Source organism: Lepus europaeus, chromosome 17 (genome assembly GCF_033115175.1).
Source record: "Lepus europaeus isolate LE1 chromosome 17, mLepTim1.pri, whole genome shotgun sequence".
NCBI lineage: Eukaryota > Metazoa > Chordata > Mammalia > Lagomorpha > Leporidae > Lepus > Lepus europaeus.
Window position 1 is genome coordinate 66,871,686 of NC_084843.1, and position 19,978 is coordinate 66,891,663.

General features: G+C 61.8%; 1 protein-coding gene across 1 annotated transcript in view; it reads right to left on the reverse strand.

Moving 5' to 3' along the window:
- Positions 1-2,519: 2,519 nt before the first annotated feature.
- DLG5 (discs large MAGUK scaffold protein 5) overlaps positions 2,520-19,978 on the reverse strand; it is a 104,622-nt gene continuing 87,163 nt past the window's right edge. The window contains exons 19-32 of the mRNA XM_062214093.1: positions 19,511-19,600; positions 19,179-19,329; positions 16,466-16,628; positions 16,255-16,388; positions 15,551-15,697; positions 14,800-14,983; positions 14,334-14,482; positions 13,526-13,696; positions 12,736-12,932; positions 6,772-6,915; positions 6,540-6,667; positions 5,514-5,623; positions 4,799-4,908; positions 2,520-3,781 (exon numbers count right to left, since the gene is read on the reverse strand). Coding sequence (XP_062070077.1) covers positions 3,678-3,781; positions 4,799-4,908; positions 5,514-5,623; positions 6,540-6,667; positions 6,772-6,915; positions 12,736-12,932; positions 13,526-13,696; positions 14,334-14,482; positions 14,800-14,983; positions 15,551-15,697; positions 16,255-16,388; positions 16,466-16,628; positions 19,179-19,329; positions 19,511-19,600 — 1,982 coding nt within the window. The 3' untranslated portion in view covers positions 2,520-3,677. The remainder of the gene's footprint in view (positions 3,782-4,798; positions 4,909-5,513; positions 5,624-6,539; positions 6,668-6,771; positions 6,916-12,735; positions 12,933-13,525; positions 13,697-14,333; positions 14,483-14,799; positions 14,984-15,550; positions 15,698-16,254; positions 16,389-16,465; positions 16,629-19,178; positions 19,330-19,510; positions 19,601-19,978) is intronic.

Below are 19,978 nucleotides of genomic sequence, written 5' to 3' on the forward strand. Positions count from 1 at the left end.
GTGGGGGGTTTTCTGGAGGGGGGGGGGTCAGCCTGGCTGGGCTACAGCCGCCAATGACCGCACTAAATGCTGTTTGCGGAGTTGCCGCCCAAGTCGCCTGCAGGTGTCACTGAAGCCTTGATTGGCTGACAAGGTGGGGCGCGTGCGGGCCGCGTTCCATCAGGGCCAGGGGCTTCAGAGCTGACGCTTCCCTGAAAGCAGCCTGGCGCCCCCACTTGGCTCATGCTGCCCAGGGCCTCTGCTTCTCAGCCAGCACGGAATCCCCGAAGCCCATTCCTTAGAACAAATGCGCACGGCGTGTATGTCCTTTGCTGGCTTCCCATACAGGCGCACACTGGAAGGGAGTTCTACTGCTAAAAAGGGAGGGGGTGGGTGGGAAGCTGCCACACCTGCTCCCTTACGACCCAGCTCCCAGCTAATGAGCCCGGGGAAAGCAGCAGCAGCTGGCCCAAGTTAGGCCCCTGCCACCCACGGTGGGAGACCCGGATGGAGCGCCTGGTTTCGGCTTGGCCCGGCCCAGCCTCGGCCGTTGTGGTTCCAGGCCCCCATCAATGAAAATAAAATGATGCATAGCAAAGGCATACAAAAAGGTATGAAACTTATCTGTGGGCTAAGAAAGCAGGCTGACACACAACCGTCAGTTAGCTCCTTGGCTGATCTACCTCTAGAACGCAGGGCCTACAGTGGAAGGGTTTCTAGAAACACAAGGGGAGCTCGGAGAAGCCACAGCCATAAAACCACCACGCGAGCTGGAAAGCAGACCAGTGGCCAATTACTGAACGCACCTGGGAGACCCAAGGCCAAACCCGCAGAGGAAAGGAGCTTTAAATAGAAGGAATCATGGCGGTGATGGCTCAACTCAGCCAGGAGGCTTGCTCCCTGGGGAGCTGAGAGAGGGCGTCCGGGCAGCTCAGTCTCAGAATCGGCACCACTCGGAAAACAAGAGGGTTGAGCGGCTGCGGGCCGCCATGATGGTGCAGGGTGCGAGGAGGCCCCGCCTTCCTCCCACGTGGGGCTTGGAGTCGCTGCTGGGCTCCAGGAGGGAGGGAGGGGGCCTCTGGGAACTCTTAGGGAAAGGCTCAGGAGTCCGCCCCCTCCCCCCCCCGCCCCCAGCCAAACTCAGAACCCACCCTCCCTATCCCCTTCGTTCTAGACTTTCCGATGTTCCATGCCCGAACTTAGGCAGATGCCCAAGGGTACAGCCACGCACGTGCCGGACAGACACCAAGACAGACAGGCAATGAGGATTACAGGGTGCAAGGAAGAAAAAGTGTACCACCCTCGGAGAAGATGCTGTGCCCACGGAACAAGGGAGGCGAAGCGCAGAGCTCCCCCTAGAAAATCCGGGAAACACAGAGAAACCACAGGCCAGGAGCGCTTAGGGTTACAGCCAAAGCTTCGGAACTCAGCTCTGGAAGAGCAGCCGCACCCCTCCCCCACCAGGCACGGGGCTTCAAGCCTATGGCATGGGGTCCGGGCGGTCAAGGAGGGGCAGGGAGATGGAGTGGACTCCAGATTCCACAACCCTCAGCTGCCAGAGCCCCCCACCCCACACACACACACAGGGGAGGCCAAGCCTGCTGGGCAAGGGGGAACCTGACCCAACAGGAAGAGACAAGGAGGCACCCCCATCAAGTCTGCGCCCTTCAGTCCTGCCACCACAGTGGCAGGAGGCTGTGCACAACAGTCTAGCCTTGAGCCCCTCCTCTGAGAAGGAGCAAAGCAGGGGGCTCTGCTGTGCCCCAGGCCCGGTCCAGCTCCTGGCAGGCACAGGCTGAGCCTCTCGGCTCTCCCCGCCTCCAGGTTGCTCTGGAGGTCCCTGCGATGCTGTGTGACGTCACGATGTGAAGCCAGCCAGGGCCATAACCACCCTGGGCCTCAGCCAGAGCCCCTTCAACAGCACCAGGCTCACATCCCACGGCTTTCCACGGCCCAGCCCCTACTGCAGGCCTGTGCGGGAGGCCTTGAGGGCAGGCTGCATGTGTCGGATCAGCTGCTGTGCTGGATGGACGGACAGACGGACAGAAGGTGGAGCGGGAAAGGTGGGCGTCCGAGAGAGGGGCCCTGGCAGCAGGCAGCAAGGCCTCCGATTACCAGGACGACGAGAAGGAAGCTCTCCCTCCCGCTGCTCTGGCCACCTGCTGCAGCCGGGCCAAGCTTCTCAGACTGAGGAACGTGGCACAGCTTGGGGCGCAGGAGGCAGGCGGAACCCACAGAGGCTCAGGTGTTTTCAAACACAGGCATTTACAGAAATTGACCTTTATTTGTTGTACTAAAGTCTTTTAAACTTTTGATACAAAGTAACATTTTAGTACAGACACGCCCAGTCTGTCGGATCAGTACCTGTCCGGGCAGGTGCACAGTACCATCGTGGCCCACGTGGGCCCACCCCGCGGTGGGGAGGGGCCTCGGGTTTTTCTCAGTTGCCTGTACCTGTGAAACAAGCGACAGCATCGAGGGCTGAAACTTGTCTCTTTTTTTGAACAATGGTGCAAGAAAATAGATCCCTTTTTTTAAAAAAAAAAAAAAGTCAGTAATGGCTAAACTATAATCTAGCATCTAGAATTACAAAGAATAAAATGAAATCGAGGATCTCCTGCTAGTAAAATGAAATGCTGGGAACAGTATTAAAATACAGGTCCTACCCCACCGACACACGGAGCCCAGTACAGTACCTATGTTTAACGGGAGGCACAGTGCCAGCAGGAACCGCCGCCCACCTGCAGCCGACACATGGAGCTCAGAGTGCAAAGGAACGAAGACAGAAACAAAGAAACAAACCCTCAGCCAGCCTGGCAGAGTCCGGTAACCAAAACTACCAAAAAAAAAAAAAAAAAAAAAAAAAAAAAACACCAGACCCTGGTTTGTCTTTGTGGGTTTCAGATGTGGTGATGCTGCTGTGCAGCCCAATCCTGAAACGCGAGTGCTTCCACATCAGGGGGAAAGGCTGTGCCCACCACGCACCAACGGGCTCCCGACCGCCCTGCAGTGCTGCACCGGGAAGGCCGCCACGGCCCACGGAACCGGAACCGAGGACGGACTCGGCACCCGCCAGGAACCGCGGGGCTCCGGCGAGCCGGGTGGATGCAGCGAGGAAACGGGAGGCTGTGGCAGGCAGGAGACACAGGCCCAGAGCCGCCCCCAGCCCGGGGCGGGCAGGGACTGAGGCCCACGAAGGCACTGGCCCTGCCCCCAGCAGCGGCCTGAGCACCTGCGGTCGTGATGTCCTTCCAGAAGAGGTGCCGCCGGGGACAGGGGGTCCATCAGGGCTCTGGTCCTGGGGACAAGAGCCACCCACGAGGTTCCAGGGTCATCCTGCCGTAGACAGGCACAGAACCTACACCAAAGCACGGGGGGCTGACGGGGGCAAGGGCTGGGCCCCGGCATCAGGGAGCCGTTCAAGTAAACATGAGCAACCCAACACTTGGAAAAGGCTTGTAAACTGGGGGTCCCAGGGCACCCGTGTGCAGCACCGCGGACCGGCTGTGGCTCGAGGAAGGCGGCGGCGAGAGCCCTCCACCAAAGTCATTTGTTGTCTGCTAGCTCGTGTCTTCAAGCACGCGCGTGGGCGGCTCATAGCCTGCTGGCCTGGGCCGGGTCCCAGGCGGCCACCCTCTGTCCACAAAGGAGGAGCTTCTGGATCCCTGGCGCTGGGCAGGCCAGCCGCCATCTCGGCCCTAGAGCGGGCAGGCGGGGATCCACAGGACCTTGTTCTGCTCCTCACTGACCGTGGCCAAGATCTGAGTGCAGACGCTTGACAAGGCTCCTCCCTGGACGACCCCTGCAAGAGAACCCCCAGGAGACACACGACCCTCAGCCCAGGGGAGCCCCCAGTGCAAGGCAAGACCCACAGTGGGCTACCTGGCACTCCCGCCCCATCGTTACCCAGCTCCTCCATCAGCGGGACACTGGGGAAGAAAATGAGAAGCATGCGGCCCCCTGGGCGCTGGCCTCCCTCATACGAACTGCCCACGCCCTGGCAGAAGCACCCTGGGCTAGACTGGCCTAGGGCTGCCTCTGTGCGTGTGTGTCGCACGTGCGTGTGAGTGTTAGAGACAGGACGGTGTCACTGCATGTGTGCGTGTATGTCTGGTGAGCACGTGATAAAGCAGTGTGGGGGCCACTGTGACGGTCCTGCACAGGACACAGGTGCAGGAGAGGGGGATGCCGGCCCCAGGGTGTGCAGACTCACACACACCGCCCCTGCCGCGGCGGCAAGGTGCACCTGAAGGCGCAGCGAGCAGCAAGGAACCACTCTGGAGGCAGGACGGCGTCACTTCCCGTGTGTGTGTGTGTGCGCGTGTGTGTGCGTGTGCCTGCTGTAACTTTAAAATGTCACCTCTCTAGAAACTGCTGATGCATCTGGCTATCAGCCAGTGGGGGTTGTAAACTAACACACACACGTGTGCAGTACACCAACTTCCAGGGGCACAGAAGTGCTAGCCCAAACGAGGACAGTCTCCACAGGGTGAGAAAACCCATCCCCTGGGCTCTGGGCCCACAGCACTGACCCCCTACAGACAACGGACGATGGGCTGAGGACGGCCCTGGCTGCCACCACCCATGCTGCCAAGCACCAGAGGCCTGCCCGGGGACACTGCAGCTTCCCCATGTGGTGCGGCCATTGCACACAGGTATCCTGGCCCAGAAGTGAACGGGCCTAACACGGCACCCTGTGTGAATCCTGACAGGGACCTGTGGCCACAACCTGTGCACCCCGCCACCCAGGAGCTGTCTCAGGAAGGCCCGTGCATCTCACCCCGTGGTCCCCCTGCCCGCAGTGTCCCCACACACCTACCTGTGAAGTACCTGCCGTACTCCTGCTCTATCTTCTGAGCCGTCTCAAACTGCTCTTTGGAGTGCCTCTGAGTCACCTTGTCCCTCAGGTAGATGGGGTCCCTCTGCTCCCTGTGGGGACAGCCAAGGAAGCAGCTGGGCCTCGTGCCTCTCAGGCCCTCCGCCCTGCTTCCTGTGTCCGGGGCAGCAGGGGCGGGTTGTGCTGGGAAATTCTAAGTGCTCTGCCTCACACCCCTCGTGCAGAGCACAGCACACGCCTCGAGGCTCCTGGGAGCTCCGGGCAGAGGCGGGGAGGGAGGGCACCCCCGCCTGTGCCCAACCAGCGCAGGCACCAGGGGCCTGGCAGCCCAGACAGCGAGACGGACAAGGCCTAGCCCAGCGGTCGCCCGACTGGCGTGGCAAGAACAGAGAAAGCGGAGGCCGTCCATGTCGCAAGCTAGAGTGCGGCTGAGCAGGACCAAGCCCAGGCCGCCCAGTTCCGGCGGGCTCGTAGCACGGGATCGGAGGGCGGTGGGCAGGAGGCGAGCGTACAGACAAGGCCCGCCACGCGCAGGGAACCCTGGCAGCACCCATACAAGGCAGAGGGCCCCGCAGGGGAAGGAGGGGCTGTGCTCGGGCTGCACTAGGACTGGGGGGGCTCCAGGTAAAGCGTCATCCACACACGCAGCCCCCACCCCACCCCACCCCACCGGGCCCCAGGAGAGCCAGGCACCCACTTGATGTGCTTGGCGCTCTTGTAGTGGATGAAGATGACGATGGGGTAGATGTGCATGTGGTGCAGCCGCTCGATGGCGTGGGGGGCGATGTCCAGGAGGCAGTGCCGGTTCTGGGGGGGAGGGGCGGGGGAGGCACACTGAGCCCTGGGGGCACCCTCGGAGGACTCAGCACGGCTGCTTCCCTGCCCCAAGGGGGCCCACCTGCACCGCACCCAGCTCCAGCCAGCTCCGTCTTCCTCCATGGACCATGGGTGAATGGCCCTGCCCATATTAAAGGCAGCTGCAGCCATTCCCAAAGGCCACACGTGAACCATGGGGAACCTGACCCAGGGGGCTCCCCTGCCCGCACACCCACGCACACCCACGTGCATGCACCGACTGAGATGAGGCTGAGGCTCCTCTGCACAGGGCTGGTTGCACACGCAGCACTCGGGGGCCTATGCATGGGTGGGGGGGGCAGTGGTGTGGCCTCTGCGTGGCTGGGACTGAAATTCATGCCGGGGTCCCCTGAGCCTCCAGCAGAGAGCGAGCCAAAGGTCCTGTGGTTTGTCTGAATCCCCAGGACCTCCACAGGTGGGCCTCCTGCCGGGCTCACCCAACTCACCTGGGCAGAGCCATGGCAGCCACGGGGGGCAGCTACGCCTGTCTCATGGGAAGAGATGCCAGCCCAGCAAGGTACAGGAGCAGCCAGGAAGACAGAGCCCCACGCCCTGTGGGCCACAAACCCATGGCCACCCCATGCTAGTGCTGCCCAGCAAATGGACCCTGGACACTCCGAGGCATCAAGACGGGAACAGGCACGGTGCTCCCTGGCATAGACCCATGGAACTGTGCTCCTAGGTTTGGCTCCTGCAGTCAGGGGCCCCCACTGGGGAGGTCCTGGGGAAGACCCTTCCCCAGGGTTGAGCTCTCATCAGACCTCTTGGAGGGCAGCCAGCAGCCACGAGGGCGAGCCCAGGGCAGCTCTGAGGGAAGAGCACCTGGGGGCCCCCACAGGTGCCTGCCCCTGGGTTGAGTGACAGGTACCTTTTCTGTGATCTCCTTTATCGAGGCCACCGTGGTCACGTCGAAGTGGCCGCTCCTCCGCTTGTAGTCGACAAACAGGCAGTCCTTGACGCCGCGCTCGATGGCCTGCTGCGAGGCCTTCATCACCTCTGCGGGGCACACACACAGTCGGGACGCCCGGGCACGGCTGGCAAGGGGCTGGGGGCAGGGACACGGGACACAGAGTCCAGTGGGCACGGAAGGGGCCCCTTACCGAGGGGGCATCTGCAGAACTTGCCGGGAGCCTCGTTCACCAGCATCTCCTTCACCACGTCCAGTAAAGGCCCCAGGATCAGGACAGGCCTCAGGGAGGTGCAGTCCACCTTCTGCACCCGCTGATAGGCCAGGCTCGCTGAGTCTGTGGGCGGGAGAGACGCCGTGTCACAGGCACAGCCTGCAGAACTCTGTTCCCCAGCCTCCCTCAGCCCAGGCACCTCCACTGCCTTCAGCCCACAAACCCAGAGTGGCACGGGGGCCTGGGGCTCCCCCACGTTTAGCATGTCCAGCGTGCACTGGGGCAGTCATGGAGCCCACTCTGTGGAAGCAGAAGCCAGCCAATCTTGGCCAGCGTCGGGGCCCCTCTCTCTGCTTCAAGTCTTCCTTGCCCATCTTCTACTGCTGCAGCTGCCCCCACCTCTGCTCTACAGGGACACAGCTGCCCACACAGGTAGGCACAGGCTTGGGAGCAAGCCCAGGGGATAAGAGGCAAGCCCCCCCCTCGGGCGGGGGGGGCAGTGCTATGGCGTAGTAGGTTAAGCCTCCGCCTGCAGCAATGGCATCCTATATGGGCACGGGTTGGAGTCCCAGCTGCTCCACTTCCGATCCATCTCCCTGCTGATGGCCTGCGAAAGCAGTGGAAGATGGCCCAAGTGCTTGGGCCCCTGCTCCATGTAGGGGACCTGGCAGAAGCTCCCAGCTCCTGGCTTCGGATCGGCCCGGTTCCACCATTGCAGCCACTTGGGGAGTGAACCAGCTCTCTCTGTGTCTCACCCTCTCTTTCTAACTCTGCTTCTCAGAATAAATAGATCTTCAAAAAAAGAAAAAAAAAAAAAAGGTAAGACTCCCATTTCCTCAACCCCTGCTGTGGGCAAAAAGAGTGGGTGCCGACAGCTGGCACAGATGGGGACAGCCCTTGAGCCTCGAGGGCAGAGGGAGCTGGCTTCTCCGGCGACCCTTGGGACAGAGCTGCCCAGCCCAGACCACCGCCGCTCAGACCTGTCAGGCCTGGCCACTGTTAAGTCGTCTCAGTCAAAGCAGCCCATCCAACAGCCTTCTAGATGTGCACCGGAGACACACACCCCCCCCACCCGGCCACCCAGTGAATAAAGCCCCTGCAGGAAGTCGGCAACACCTGGTGTAGGTCACCGCGGCAGCAGCTCAGAAACAGGGAAAGCGCAGCCTCGACCTTACAGAGCTCACGGCAACACAATGGCTCCGGGCAGGGGTGGGGCAAGTCCCAGGGCGGGGCAGGGAGGAGGGTGGCTCCCCCCCCCCCAACAGCTGCAGGCTGGGAGACACCAAGGCAGGCCTGTACATGGCTGCGACAGAGGGACCTGAACATGCGGTGGAGCAAGCTGTGGCTCAGAGACAGGAAAGGAGCGGCCGGGAGGCCTGAGGCTGGCGAGAACACCGCGTACCAGGTCGAGCTCCATGAAGAGCACCCAGCGGGCAGGGCCCGGCCTCTCCCCAACACGGGTCCTGCCTCGGGTGCTAACTTGAAGACGGATGATCCACGTGCTAGGTCAATGCGGCTCCCCTGCACAGCACTCCCCAGAGGCTGCTTCCCCCACTGGAGACCCATAGGCAGGGGCGGGGCACGGGGGCCAACATCATGGCCTTGGCAGCCCTGTGTGTCTCCTGTTCTAAAAATGAGAACCCTAGCGACAGAGCCAACACCCTCCTTGAAGGTGTGGCCCCACCAGCCTCCTTGGAGGCAACCACTCTTAGAACTGGAAGGACCAGGGCCGGCACTGTGGTGTAGCAGGAAAAGCTGTTGCCTGCAGTGCTGGCATCCCATATGGGCGCTGGTTCGAGTCCTGGCTGCTCCACTTCCCATCCAGCTCTCTGCTGTGGCCCAGGAAAGCAGTGGAGGATGGCCCAAGTGCTTGGGCCTCTGCACTCGTGTGGGAGACCCAGGAGAAGCTCCCGGCTCCTGGCTTCGGATTGGCCCAGCCTGGCTGTTACAGCCATTTGGGGAATGATCCAGTAGGTGGAAGACCTCTCTCTCTCTCTCTCTTTCTCTACCTCTCTGTAACTCTGTCTTTCAAATAAATAATTTTTTTTTTTTTTGACAGGCAGAGTGGATAGTGAGAGAGAGACAGAGAGAAAGGTCTTCCATTTTGCCGTTGGTTCACCCTCCAGTGGCCGCTGCGGCTGGCACATCTCGCTGATCCGAAGCCAGGAGCCAGGTGCTTCTCCTGGTCTCCCATGCGGGTGCAGGGCCCAAGGACTTGGGCCATCCTCCACTGCCTTCCCGGGCCATAGCAGAGAGCTGGCCTGGAAGAGGGGCAACCGGGACAGAATCCGGTGCCCCAACCGGGACTAGAACCTGGTGTGCTGGTGCCGCAAGGCGGAGGATTAGCCTGTTGAGCCATGGCGCTGGCCAAACAAATAAATCTTTAAAAAAAAAAAAATTAATAGTGGTCCAACAAAATTTGTTTAAAAAAAAAAAAAAAAACAGTACCAGAGTACGGCAGAAAAAACAGAATTGAGAGAGACGTTTCTTTTGGTGCAAAAGAACTTTTGAGATCCATGCTTAAGTTTTTTACAATATACATTTTTCAGGAACTTTCTGAAGATCCCTTCATATATACAATGTCAAGCTTTTTTTTTTTTTTTTAAGATTTATTTCTTTATTTGAAAGGCTGAGCAACAGGGAGAGAGTGCGAGATCTTCCATCCCCTGGTTCACTCCCCAGATGGCCACAAGGGCCAGGGCTGGGCCAGGCTGAAGCCAGGGGCCAGGAGCTCCATCTGGGTCTCCCACGTGGGTGACAGGGACCCAGACACTTGGGCCATCCTCTGCTCCTCTCCCAAGCACATCAGCGGGGAGCTGGACGGGAAGCTGGATAACAGGGACACTGCTCTCTGATATGTGGCGCCCGCATCGCAAGCGGCTTAACCTGCTGCACAGTGCCAGCCCCCAAACTTTTTTTTTCTTTTTTCTTTTTGCACCACAGTAAGGCTCCCCACCCCTGTTTTAAAGTGGCCTTTCATGTCCCTTCATGCTTCTGCTACTCTTGTAAACTGATGTCAAGTGTCAAAAAAAAAAATACTAGAAAACATGTATGCGTACGTGTGAGCATTGGGGAGACTTGACGTGGGCCAGTGAGGGCCCGGGAACAGCCCACGCACGCACAGCCACCACGCCGGAAGGTACTGCACGTCTTGCACTTAACGACTATTCACATCCTACACCGCAGAGTGCCAACTTAGGAGACGTCTGCTCACTGCACAGCCTGCTCTGTCCAGCACTGACCCAACCCAGAGAAGAATCCTGCCCTGTTTCCTGGGTCACAGCCGATCAGGGCGCGGCCAAGGTGAGGCCTTAGTGGTTTCCGTCATAGACCTCGCTGCAAGAACTTTCGTGGGGGCTTCACGGGGTCCCCTCCAGATTCCTATGCCAACATGCCTGTACCTGCAGATGGGATCTCTGGGAGGCAGTGGTGGTTACAGGGCAGGGCGCTGAGCCCATGGGACTGTGACCTTCTAAGGGGAGGAGACAGCAGAGAGCTCTCCAGCACGTGAGGAGAAGGTGGCCGTCCACAACAAGGCAGGGAGCCCTCGCCCTAGCCCAGCCACACTGACGCCCTGACGCCCCGACATGGGACTTCCAACCTCTGAGGCTGCAACCATCAGATGGAAGACCTTTCTCCCTGCCTCTCCTTCTCTCCATGTAACTCTGACTTTCAAATAAATAAATAAACAAAAAACAGAATAAGTAAGAGCAGAGACGAGGGAATGGAAAACGAGCAGCACAGTAAGACGGTGCCGTGCGTCAGGTGCCCTGCAGTGGATGAGACACCTGGGTGAGTGAGACCGTCACAGGTGCGCCCAGGCTGTGGACGCACACTCTGCTGTCCTGTCGAGCTTGGGTATAAATGTTAGAAAGAGGGATCGTCACAGATTTGTTTTCAAAGCCCACATGGTGCACAGAAGAGAAGGAGGGAAGATGAGCCGTGCCCGCGCTACGTGGGGACTGGCACGGCAGGGGACGCCTCATGACGCAGACTCTCAGGGAGGCGACAGCAGGCTCAATGCGCCTGCAGGAGGCAACAATTCAGCCACCGTCCAACGCCAACTCCAAAACACGCAGAAGCGGAAGGTAGAACAAACGGCTTCCTTTCCCAAAGACACAAGCGCATCCACCGAGAACGACAAACACGGGAGCCACCACCCCAGGGGAAAGGGGCGGGAGGAGTCAGAGCCGGGGGCTCGAGAACAAAGGGGAAACACCAAGGGCACGGCGGAGGACCGCCTCGCCCTGCCCGACAGGTCAAAGGCGGGAAGCGCTGGCTTCAGAGCCTAGTAGTGGCCATGCGCCACCGTCCCAGAAGGCCACTGGCCGTGCTGCCCTCGCTCCTGCATCCACCGATGACTCTGGGGAGACCTGGCGTGAGCACCTGGGACCACCACAAGGCTGATGGTATTTTTCAACCTTAAGTTTAAAAATGTAAAAACCCGGGGCTGGTCTTGTGACAAAGAGGGTGAAGCCATCACCTGTGATGCCAGCATCCCACGTGGGCAGCTGTTTGAGTCCCAGCTGCTCCACTTCCGATCCAGCTCCCTGCTAATGCACCTAGGACAGCAGTGGAGGATGGCCCAAGGGCTTGGGCCCCTGTTGCCCACGTGGAAGACCTGGAAGAAGCTCCTGGCTCCCGGCCTCAGCCTGGCCCAGCCCTGGCTGTTGCAGCCATTGGGGAAGTGAACCAGCACATGGAAGATCTCTGTCTCCCTGTCTCTCTCTCTCTCTCTGCAACTCTGTGTTTCAAATAAATAAAATCTTTAAAAAAAAAAAAAAAAAAGTAAAAACTCATGCTGAGGGGTGGCGCTGTGGCGTAGCGGGTACAGCCTTGGCCTACAGTACCAGCATCCCACATGGGCACCGGTTCGAGTTCCGGCTGCTCCACTTCCCATCCAGCTCTCTGCTATGGCCTGGGAAAGCAGTAGAAGATGGCCCAAGTCCTTGGGGCTCCGCACCCCCATGGGAGACCCGGAAGAAGCTCCTGGCTTCGGATCAGCGCAGCTCCAGCCGTCGTGGCCAACTGGGGAGTGAACCAGCAGATGGAAGACCTCTCTCTCTCTCTCTGCCTCTCCTTCTCTCTCTGTGTAACTCTTTCAAATAAATAAATAACTCTTTAACAAAGAAAAAAAAAAAAAAAACCCATGCGGAGCCCATGGGCCACACAAGAACTGGCAGCAGCCCAGATACAGCCCACGTGCTCTCTCTTCTGCCCGCACCATGCGAAAGAGTGAGCCACGAACCACAGTGTGAGCCACACGCTGCCAGGCCTCTGGGCAACATTAGAAGACAAGGAACAAAGGAGAGAAGAAGAGAGGGGTGGCGGTCAGCTGTCCACTCCCTGCCATTCGCGGCCCTTCACAGCCCGCCCCCGGGGACCTGGCACACACTGGGGTCCTGGGAGCCACACTCAGAAGGGCCTCCTGCCAGGGGTGCCTGACACTCCCCATCCTCAACTCCAGCCCCGGCTCGGCGCCCTGCCCTCGGGGGCTCTCGTAAGCCAATAGGAGCGAGGGCAGAAGGCCAGCGGCCTGCAGAGTCGGGTGGTGCATGGCCACCCCCAAGCTCCAAAATCCGAGCAGGAGGCAGTGCACTGAGTGGGGCCGCTCTCGCCTGCCAAGGCCAGCTCCTCGCTCTGCCTCCCCAGCAGGAACTGTGTCTCTGGGGCCAGCGGCGTGGCCAGCGGCGCACCCAGCGACAGCAGGCAGGGGCTTGCAGAGAGCTGATGAAAGAGGCACGCTCAGCTGGCACAAGCATCTGCTTTGCCCCTTCCTCCTGCGTCCTGCCCGGAGCATGGATGTGATGGCTGGAGCTACAGCGGCGGGTGGCGCTCATGAGGAGACCTGGAGGATGGAATCCAGGTTCCGGGGCTGGGAGACTGGGAACGCAGCAGCCCCGAGCGAGGCCCTGCTGAGATGTTCCCAGGCAGCGCACTCGCCTTCAAACAGTGGAATGGAGTCGCCGGAGAAGGTGTCCAAGGCGAGGAGGTCCTTGCCGTCCCTGGACCCGCTGCGTTTGTGCTTGTGCTTCCGGCGGAAGAAGGAGCGGCGGGCGGCTGCCGACAGCGTCCTGGCGGCACCACCGTCGTCTCTGACCTCCGACACGCTGAGTCTCCTGGAGAACTCTTGGTCCATCCTGCAGCCACAGAGACCCACGCCATGAGCCAGCCCCCACTCACCTCTGCGGGCCCCCCCACGCCCAAGGACCCTGTGGCACTGTGCCGGCGGGCACTGGGGCTGACGCAAGCTCGGGGCCTAGAGGAGCTGCTAGCGTAGCCGGTGACCGGGGACGCACCACGTGCTGCTTCTGCCATGGCTGGGAGGGAAGCAGAGAGGAGCCGGGCCCCATGGGCCACGTGGGGCCCCTCCCACACAAAGTCCAGGACGGGGAAGCAGGTCAGTGGCCGCTCAGGGCTGGGGCCGGGGCAGCTGGGGTGGCTGCAGGGCAGGGGGTGACAGCGTCATGGGTCCGGGATGGGGAAAACGCTCCCAAACTGACTGATGGTGGCTGCACAGCCGCAGGTGCCTGAAAAGCCACGGAGCCGCACACCCCGGGTGGGCTGGGGGGTGTGGGAGCTGCGCCGCCGTAAATCTGGCTCATTAAAACGGAAAGGCCCAGCCGCCTGACTCGCCGCCGTGCTGCCGGCTCACGCGCACGCCTGCTCTTCGGACAAGCGGTCCTGACCAGAGGGACGGCCCTGACCCAGTCCGAAGGTGGGAACCACCTACACGAATCTGCTGGGGATCTGCCCGCGCTGGATCTTCTGGGCGTTCTCGTCCAGCTGCCAAGCCATCCAGGACCCAAAGGCGCCCTGGGGCAGGGTGTCGTCCACGTACAGGATGTCGTCTTTCTTGAAGCTCAGCTCGTGCTCCACCTCCGCCTGCCGGTCATACAGGGCCCTGCGCCCAGGGACAGGCAGGCGCTGAGGCGGCCGCCAGCTGCCAGGCCCCCAAGGCCACCGCCCGCTCTGGGAGCGGCTTCCCAAGGAGAGTGCCCGGTACCACTCAGCGAGGCCAGACACCTCGCCCCTCCTCCCGAGACAGGCAGGAAAAAGCAACGGGCCTTTCCCGGTCGCCCTCTGCCCAAAGTCGGGGCCCCGGTTTCCTACAGACGGGCCCGGGTACAACAGGGAGCTGGGCCACCTCCGCGTCACCGGTCTCTCTGTGGGTCTCAGCTCTCAGGGAGCGTGAGGACAGCTCTGAGCCCTTCCCAGGAGATGCACCTGCCAGCCCCGTACAGGACCCGGGGGCACTGGATCACCTAGGGGGCCACCCACACTGTGAGGTGCTCTGTGGGAGGGGCGCCCTAACCCTAGCCCAGGAAAAGGGGGACCCACGGGCCCAAAACTCCCCAGAGCAAGTGCCCACCTGGCCCTTCAAGCCCTTGCGGCTCATCCAGAGCGGCGTGGGACTCGGAGGGTCCCCTCCCATCATCGCGGCCACAGCCTCGGGGACACGGAACAGTCGCACGAGGACCAGGGTCTCCAGGGAAAGCCCGGCCCAGGCCCCGAGTCCCCAGGACCCCGGCTGCCGGTACCTGATGTAGAAGCTGTCTCCCGGCAGGCCCCTGACCTTGGCGAAGTCCTCGGGGCGGAACTGCACCTTGAGGCGGACTCCATCCTTGGGCTTCAGCATCTCCACGTAGACTTCCTCCACCGTCTTGGTCCGCACGTCCATGCCGCCGTACTGCCCGGGGATGGGAGCACACGGCCAGGAGTCAGCACCCCCCAAACTGCAACTCCACAGCCTCCCTCTGCGGGGCAGCTGAGTCCTCATGGTCTCCCGGGCTGCCAGGGCCCCAGCCGGGGGGCTGTTCTGCCCTGGACTTGTCCCAGCCTGGACCCCAGCAACGAAGGGCTTTTCAAAATCTGGCCCTTCCTTTGGCCCCCCTACAGGACAGGAGGGTCACTGCAGCTGCTGACAAGGGCACCCAGGACTCTAGCCAGGAAGGCCCAGCTTCCCGGGGACCACTCAGGGAGCACTCTGGGTGGCCGTGAGCTCACCTCGAGGACCAGGTCCCCTGGCACGAGCCCGTCGGGACCCTGGGCGGGGCTGTCATCCTCCACCTCGGCCACAAACACGCCGTGCAGGTTCCCGCCACACAGATGCACGCCGAGCTCCAGCTGCGACGTTTTGATGAAGACCACACGAGGCTCCAGGGGCTTCTTGGGGGCGTCCCCCGCAATCCTTTCGGGAAGGAAAGCGCAGGCCTGAGTTGAGCTTGGGGAAGGAGGAGGGTGAGGAGCAGCCTTGCGTCTCGAGGCTTAGAACCACGGGGAGAAGAGGGGATCTACCAACTTAGAGTACCGGGCAGGGTGCCAGGGGGCAGAGGTGAAAGCACGACCCCGGGACCCAAGGCCCGTTGGGGCAGAGCCACAACCAGCGCCCCTGCTTCTGGGCCCAGCTGTCAATCTCATGCCTCAGGAGCCCACACCCCCGCCTGGCCTGCACAAGGAAAGCCAGTGCCGGCCCCCCCGTCCAGGGCACAGCAGCTCCCTAGCCTCTGTGCACCAGGCACTCTGCCATGCCCAAACAGGCAGCGCCTTGCCGTCAAGCACCGATAACCGAGCAAGGGAAGCTGGAGAGAGGAGACAAACTGAAGAAGAGAGCGGGACAGCGACGCAGACGGAGGAAGCGGGGCTCAGGAAGAAGCCAGCCCGGGAGAAAAAAGGAAGGGAGGGCGAGGAGCGTGCGGTGCCGACAGCCCCGGTACACAGCCCACGCCGCTCCGGCCCGCGGCGCATGTGTGCTGACCTGCAGCCGGCGGTGCTCTGCCGGGCTGGGGGTGTGCCAGGGCCCTCGTCCTGCTCCATCAGCGGATCGATGGCAGAGGGATGCTCTGGGGTGGTGGCCCCGCTGCCCTGGAGACTGGAGTGGGTGCCGGCAGGGTCCAGGTGGGAGCTGAGGATGGAGAACAGGAGTGAGGCAGCTCACGGCCACTCCCTCTCCACTGGCTGAGAACGGGGACCGGGCCACCAGCTCTGTGCAGACGTCAAGTCGCTATCAGCAGCTTAGGCATGTAGCACCCGGCCCATAGGACGTGCCTACCTTCTCCGGGCCTGCGCTCACACTCAGGGGCCCTCTCCCAAGGTGTCCAGGCTAGGGCACGTGTGAATCCATGGTCCACTGTCCCCTGGGCACCCTGTCTCCCTCCCTGAGCCTTGCAGAACCACAGTCTCCCCCTGCACTTGTCTACATGAGCCACAGCACAGGGGCAGGCAGAGGCAGGCGTCCAGCACCTGCTCCAGGAGTGGAGTGTCAACCACTCCGGGGAGATGCCTGTCCTCAGCTACACACACCACCAGGGGGCCCCAGCCATCCGCCGGCACCCCCACTTCTGGAGCTCGCATCCTCTCTTTACGTGCCTTTTGACATCCAGGGCTGGTCTGCTCCCCCTGACCAGCAGCAGAGCCCCCGGCTGCACCTGCCGCAGCCACGTTTCCACCCGCCGCACGCACCTGGACCGGGAGTGGCTGCTGAGCTGGTGGATGTGTGGGTTGTACTGGGCCAGGATGGTGATGGTGTCGCACTGCTGCCCAATGATGAGCCGCGCCTGCTGCTCTGTGGCGCTCCGGAGGTTTATGCCGTTGAACTGGGGAGACACACGGGGCGCGCTCGGTGACGTGACCTCAGGCGCGCCGCTCCTCCAAAGCAGGCTTGCCCCCTTACCTCAAGTAACTGGTCCCCGTACTCAAGGCCGGCCTGGTGAGCGATGCTCCCCGCGGTCACCTTGGAAACGTAGATGCCGCCCTTCTCGCCGCTCACGATGGAGATGCCCAGCGGCTCGGAGCCCTTCTGCACCCTCACGTGGCGCGGCTCCTCCACGTAAGGCCTTGGGAAGGGGGCAAAGGTTTGTGGGGCTCAGACCCACAACAGAGGCTCGGGGAGACCCAGGGATGAGGCATGCAGGCAGGCTAGGCAGCCATGGCCCCCGAGCCTGGAGGCTCCTGTGGTGACTCAGCCGGATGGCGACACGAGGGACCTGTCCCTAGGAAGCAACGGACACACACTCCTGCAACCTCATGCAATCCCACGGACACGGGAGACACTGGGAGGAACCCCGAGGTCAGCACGGGAGGGGCCGCCTCACGAGACACCACTTAGACAAGAGATGGCTCTGGGGTGACGTTCGCCCCAGTGGAGGAGATGAATGTGGGTTTTTACATTCCCCAGCTACGAGGGGAGATGCACGGTGATGATGGAACTAAGCTGCCGCAAACCCCAAGCCATGAGAGAGGCAGTGAACAAGGCAGTGACCATGCACTCGGGCCCCCACTCCCACGGGCAGGAGGGGCGGGGGGCCGGGAGCGCGCCTCATGTCAGGCCAACCTCAGACTCCTCAGCGAGGAGGACCTGGGCCTGGCGGCCACGGGCAGCCTCAGCAGAGATCTGTGGTGGAGGGCACGTCTGGACGGTGCGAGAGGTCAGGAAGAAGAGAAGCACGCTCAGAGAAGACACCACAGAAGGACACAACCGACAGGGAGGACGGGACAGGAGGGACTGGCGCTTCTGGCTCCCGGGGCCTTCTTCCTCCAGGGTGTGAACCCTGGAGCTCTTCCTCTCTGGGCAAAGCCACGGCCAAAGGCTGCCGGAGGGGCAGCCTGACCTCCACCTCTCTCGGTCCCTGCAGAGCACGTGGTGAGGGAGCGGCAGGGCAGAGGCTCCAGAGGCACCCCCAGCCCTCCCACCCCTGCCGCCAGGAGGCATGAGGTCAGCAGGCTGCAGCCTGGGCCTCCGCGACCCAGGGCCCAGCCCTCTCGGAATGAGATTAAAATTCTCAAGTTCTCCTTGCTGTCTCTCACCTCCAAACCTACCCCTCCACAGTCTGTCCCCTGACCCTCCGCCCCGGTCACCTCTGTGACTGACCACATGCCAGGTGCCAGGAGGTGGTGAGTGGCAAGACCCTTCAAGCAGTCATCCCAGCACCCACCTCCTGTCCAGCCCAAGTTGACAGAGCAGAGGCACCCTCCCCAGGCCACCCCGCATCTGGGGACAGAGCTGGTTTCCTGAGTGGGGACCCTCAAGCCCCATTGAACACCCTTCCCCCTGTCCCACAGCCACATAGCCCACTTGTCTCCAGAGAGCAGCCAGTAACTAGGCCACGCCAGGAGCCACGAGGCTGCTATGGCAACAATGTCAATCAGGATTACCCACATGGCGCACAGGGCCAGACGGAGGGCGCAGCTCTGGGCATTGCCATCTGCACACACGTACGTACGTGTGCACAGACTCCTGCAGCCTGAACCATACACAAACAACCGGTCTCCAGCAAGGGGGGCCAAGGCCACTGTGACTTTGTCATCTTTCAGTGACAGGCACACAGGTTTTCTCGCAAAAATAAGGCTGCTTTGTATGAGACTCGTAAAATCTGCTTTTAATGTTACAAGTGGTTAACCCATACTGAGAGAGATGTGATTATATATGATATAACTAAAACCCTCATGTATGTACATTTGAGACTGTATGATTTCACGGGATTATATGTATGCACTTACACACATGATCTCAGAAGATGAACAGAGCTGACTGACTGCTGGTGACTTTCTCCCCCTCCGACTTTCTACCCCTCCTGGTTCCCTCTAATGAGTGCATGATGGTTAGCCTCAGCACCGAGAGGGAGGGGCCGCTTTGGGAGCAGGTGTCTACCCCGGTGGGACGTGCGGCGGGGACAGGCCTGGCACCCTCCCCAAACACAGGAGCTCCCTGTAGGGAGGCTGACCGAGTGTGCCAAGGCCTTTCCCCGACTCTGGGCACCACTCCACGCGGGGCAAGTCCCTGCTCTCCCAGCGACCAAAGCCGGGGCTGGGTAAAGCGGTAGAGCCGCCCGTCCGTGTCCCTGTGTGCCGCACGGCAAGAACTCATGAGCTTTTCCTTCTCAGTTGCACCTGGCTCCCCAGCAGGGCCGGGCCCTGGGGCTCAGGTGCCCTGCTGCTCCCTGCGGGGCGGTCCAGGCACATCACTGTTGTACGTCTGCTGTCTGACGGTTCCCAGCCTGAGGCCAGACAGGAGCCCACCCCGCACACGGCCCGTCGGGGCTACACGCACAGCAGCCTGGGCTCCTGGGATTCAGGTGGGCAAGAGGAGCAGGTCTGAGCCCGGTCACACCTCGTGAGGACCCAGGAAGCAGAGAGAACCCTTTAAATATAGGCAGGGCCTGCTAAGTTCCATCCACAGGGGCAACAGCAGGGGGCGAGGCCTGACCCTCACAGGGCTGGGCCAGTCCCTAACCACGTGACCACAGCGGACCATTCCCACTCTCTGAAGAAGCTGACGCTGCTGGGGACCCCACAAGGCTTCCACGGCCCAGCACACAAAGACGCTGAGCCGAAGGCCCAGGAAGGAGGGACCGACGCCCTGTCCGGAGACGCCCAGCCGCGCTCACCTGTCCTTCCTGCGGTCACCAAGGGACGCCGGGTTGACGGCGATTCTGGGCAACGTGGAGGCTGAGGCCTGGGACTGGCTGCAGGAGGACAGGGCGTCCACGCTCAGCGGGGACTGCGGAGGAGTGCTGCACTCAGAATGCGACAGCGAGCCTGCGGGGGGAGGGGCGGGGTCACGGCCCAGGTCTGACCCCTGAGCCCTGCAGCAGCCAGGACCTGGCTCCGCGCTGCCTTCTGCCCCCACATCCCCAGGCCCAGGGCGGGGCTGCACAGACAGTGGCCGGGCAGGAGACCTCCCGGGGTGGGGGGTGGGCAGCGCGGGGGCGGTGCTCACCTCTGTCGGAGCCCACGACAGAGCGCGGGTATCTTGGGGTGCACGGGATTTTGATGCGCTCTGTCTTGAACTGCAGGTTGCTGGAAGACCCTGTTGTTGCATGAGACGAAACCTTAGGCCTTGTCATTTCCACCACCCTCCCACCCTTACTCCCACACGGCCACTGCAACCCCAAGGGTCCTGGGTGGGGCACAGCTTGGAGCAGCAGACCCTCGGCCGCGGTCTCTGAACAAGCCATGCCGGCACAGACTGCACTCCCAACTCCTACCCAGGCACAGCGGCTGCTGGCCTCCTCTCCCCAGCACCGAGAGTCTTCCCTAAGTGAACAGCCATGCGAAACACCCTGGAAAGGCCACCCCAGCTCCGGGACAGGGAGTGAGACACCCAGTCACAGGAAGAGCTGCAGGCGGTGAGAGGCGAGGGCCCTGGGTGTGGCACATAGGCGGTGGCCCAAGGAGGTGCCGGTGC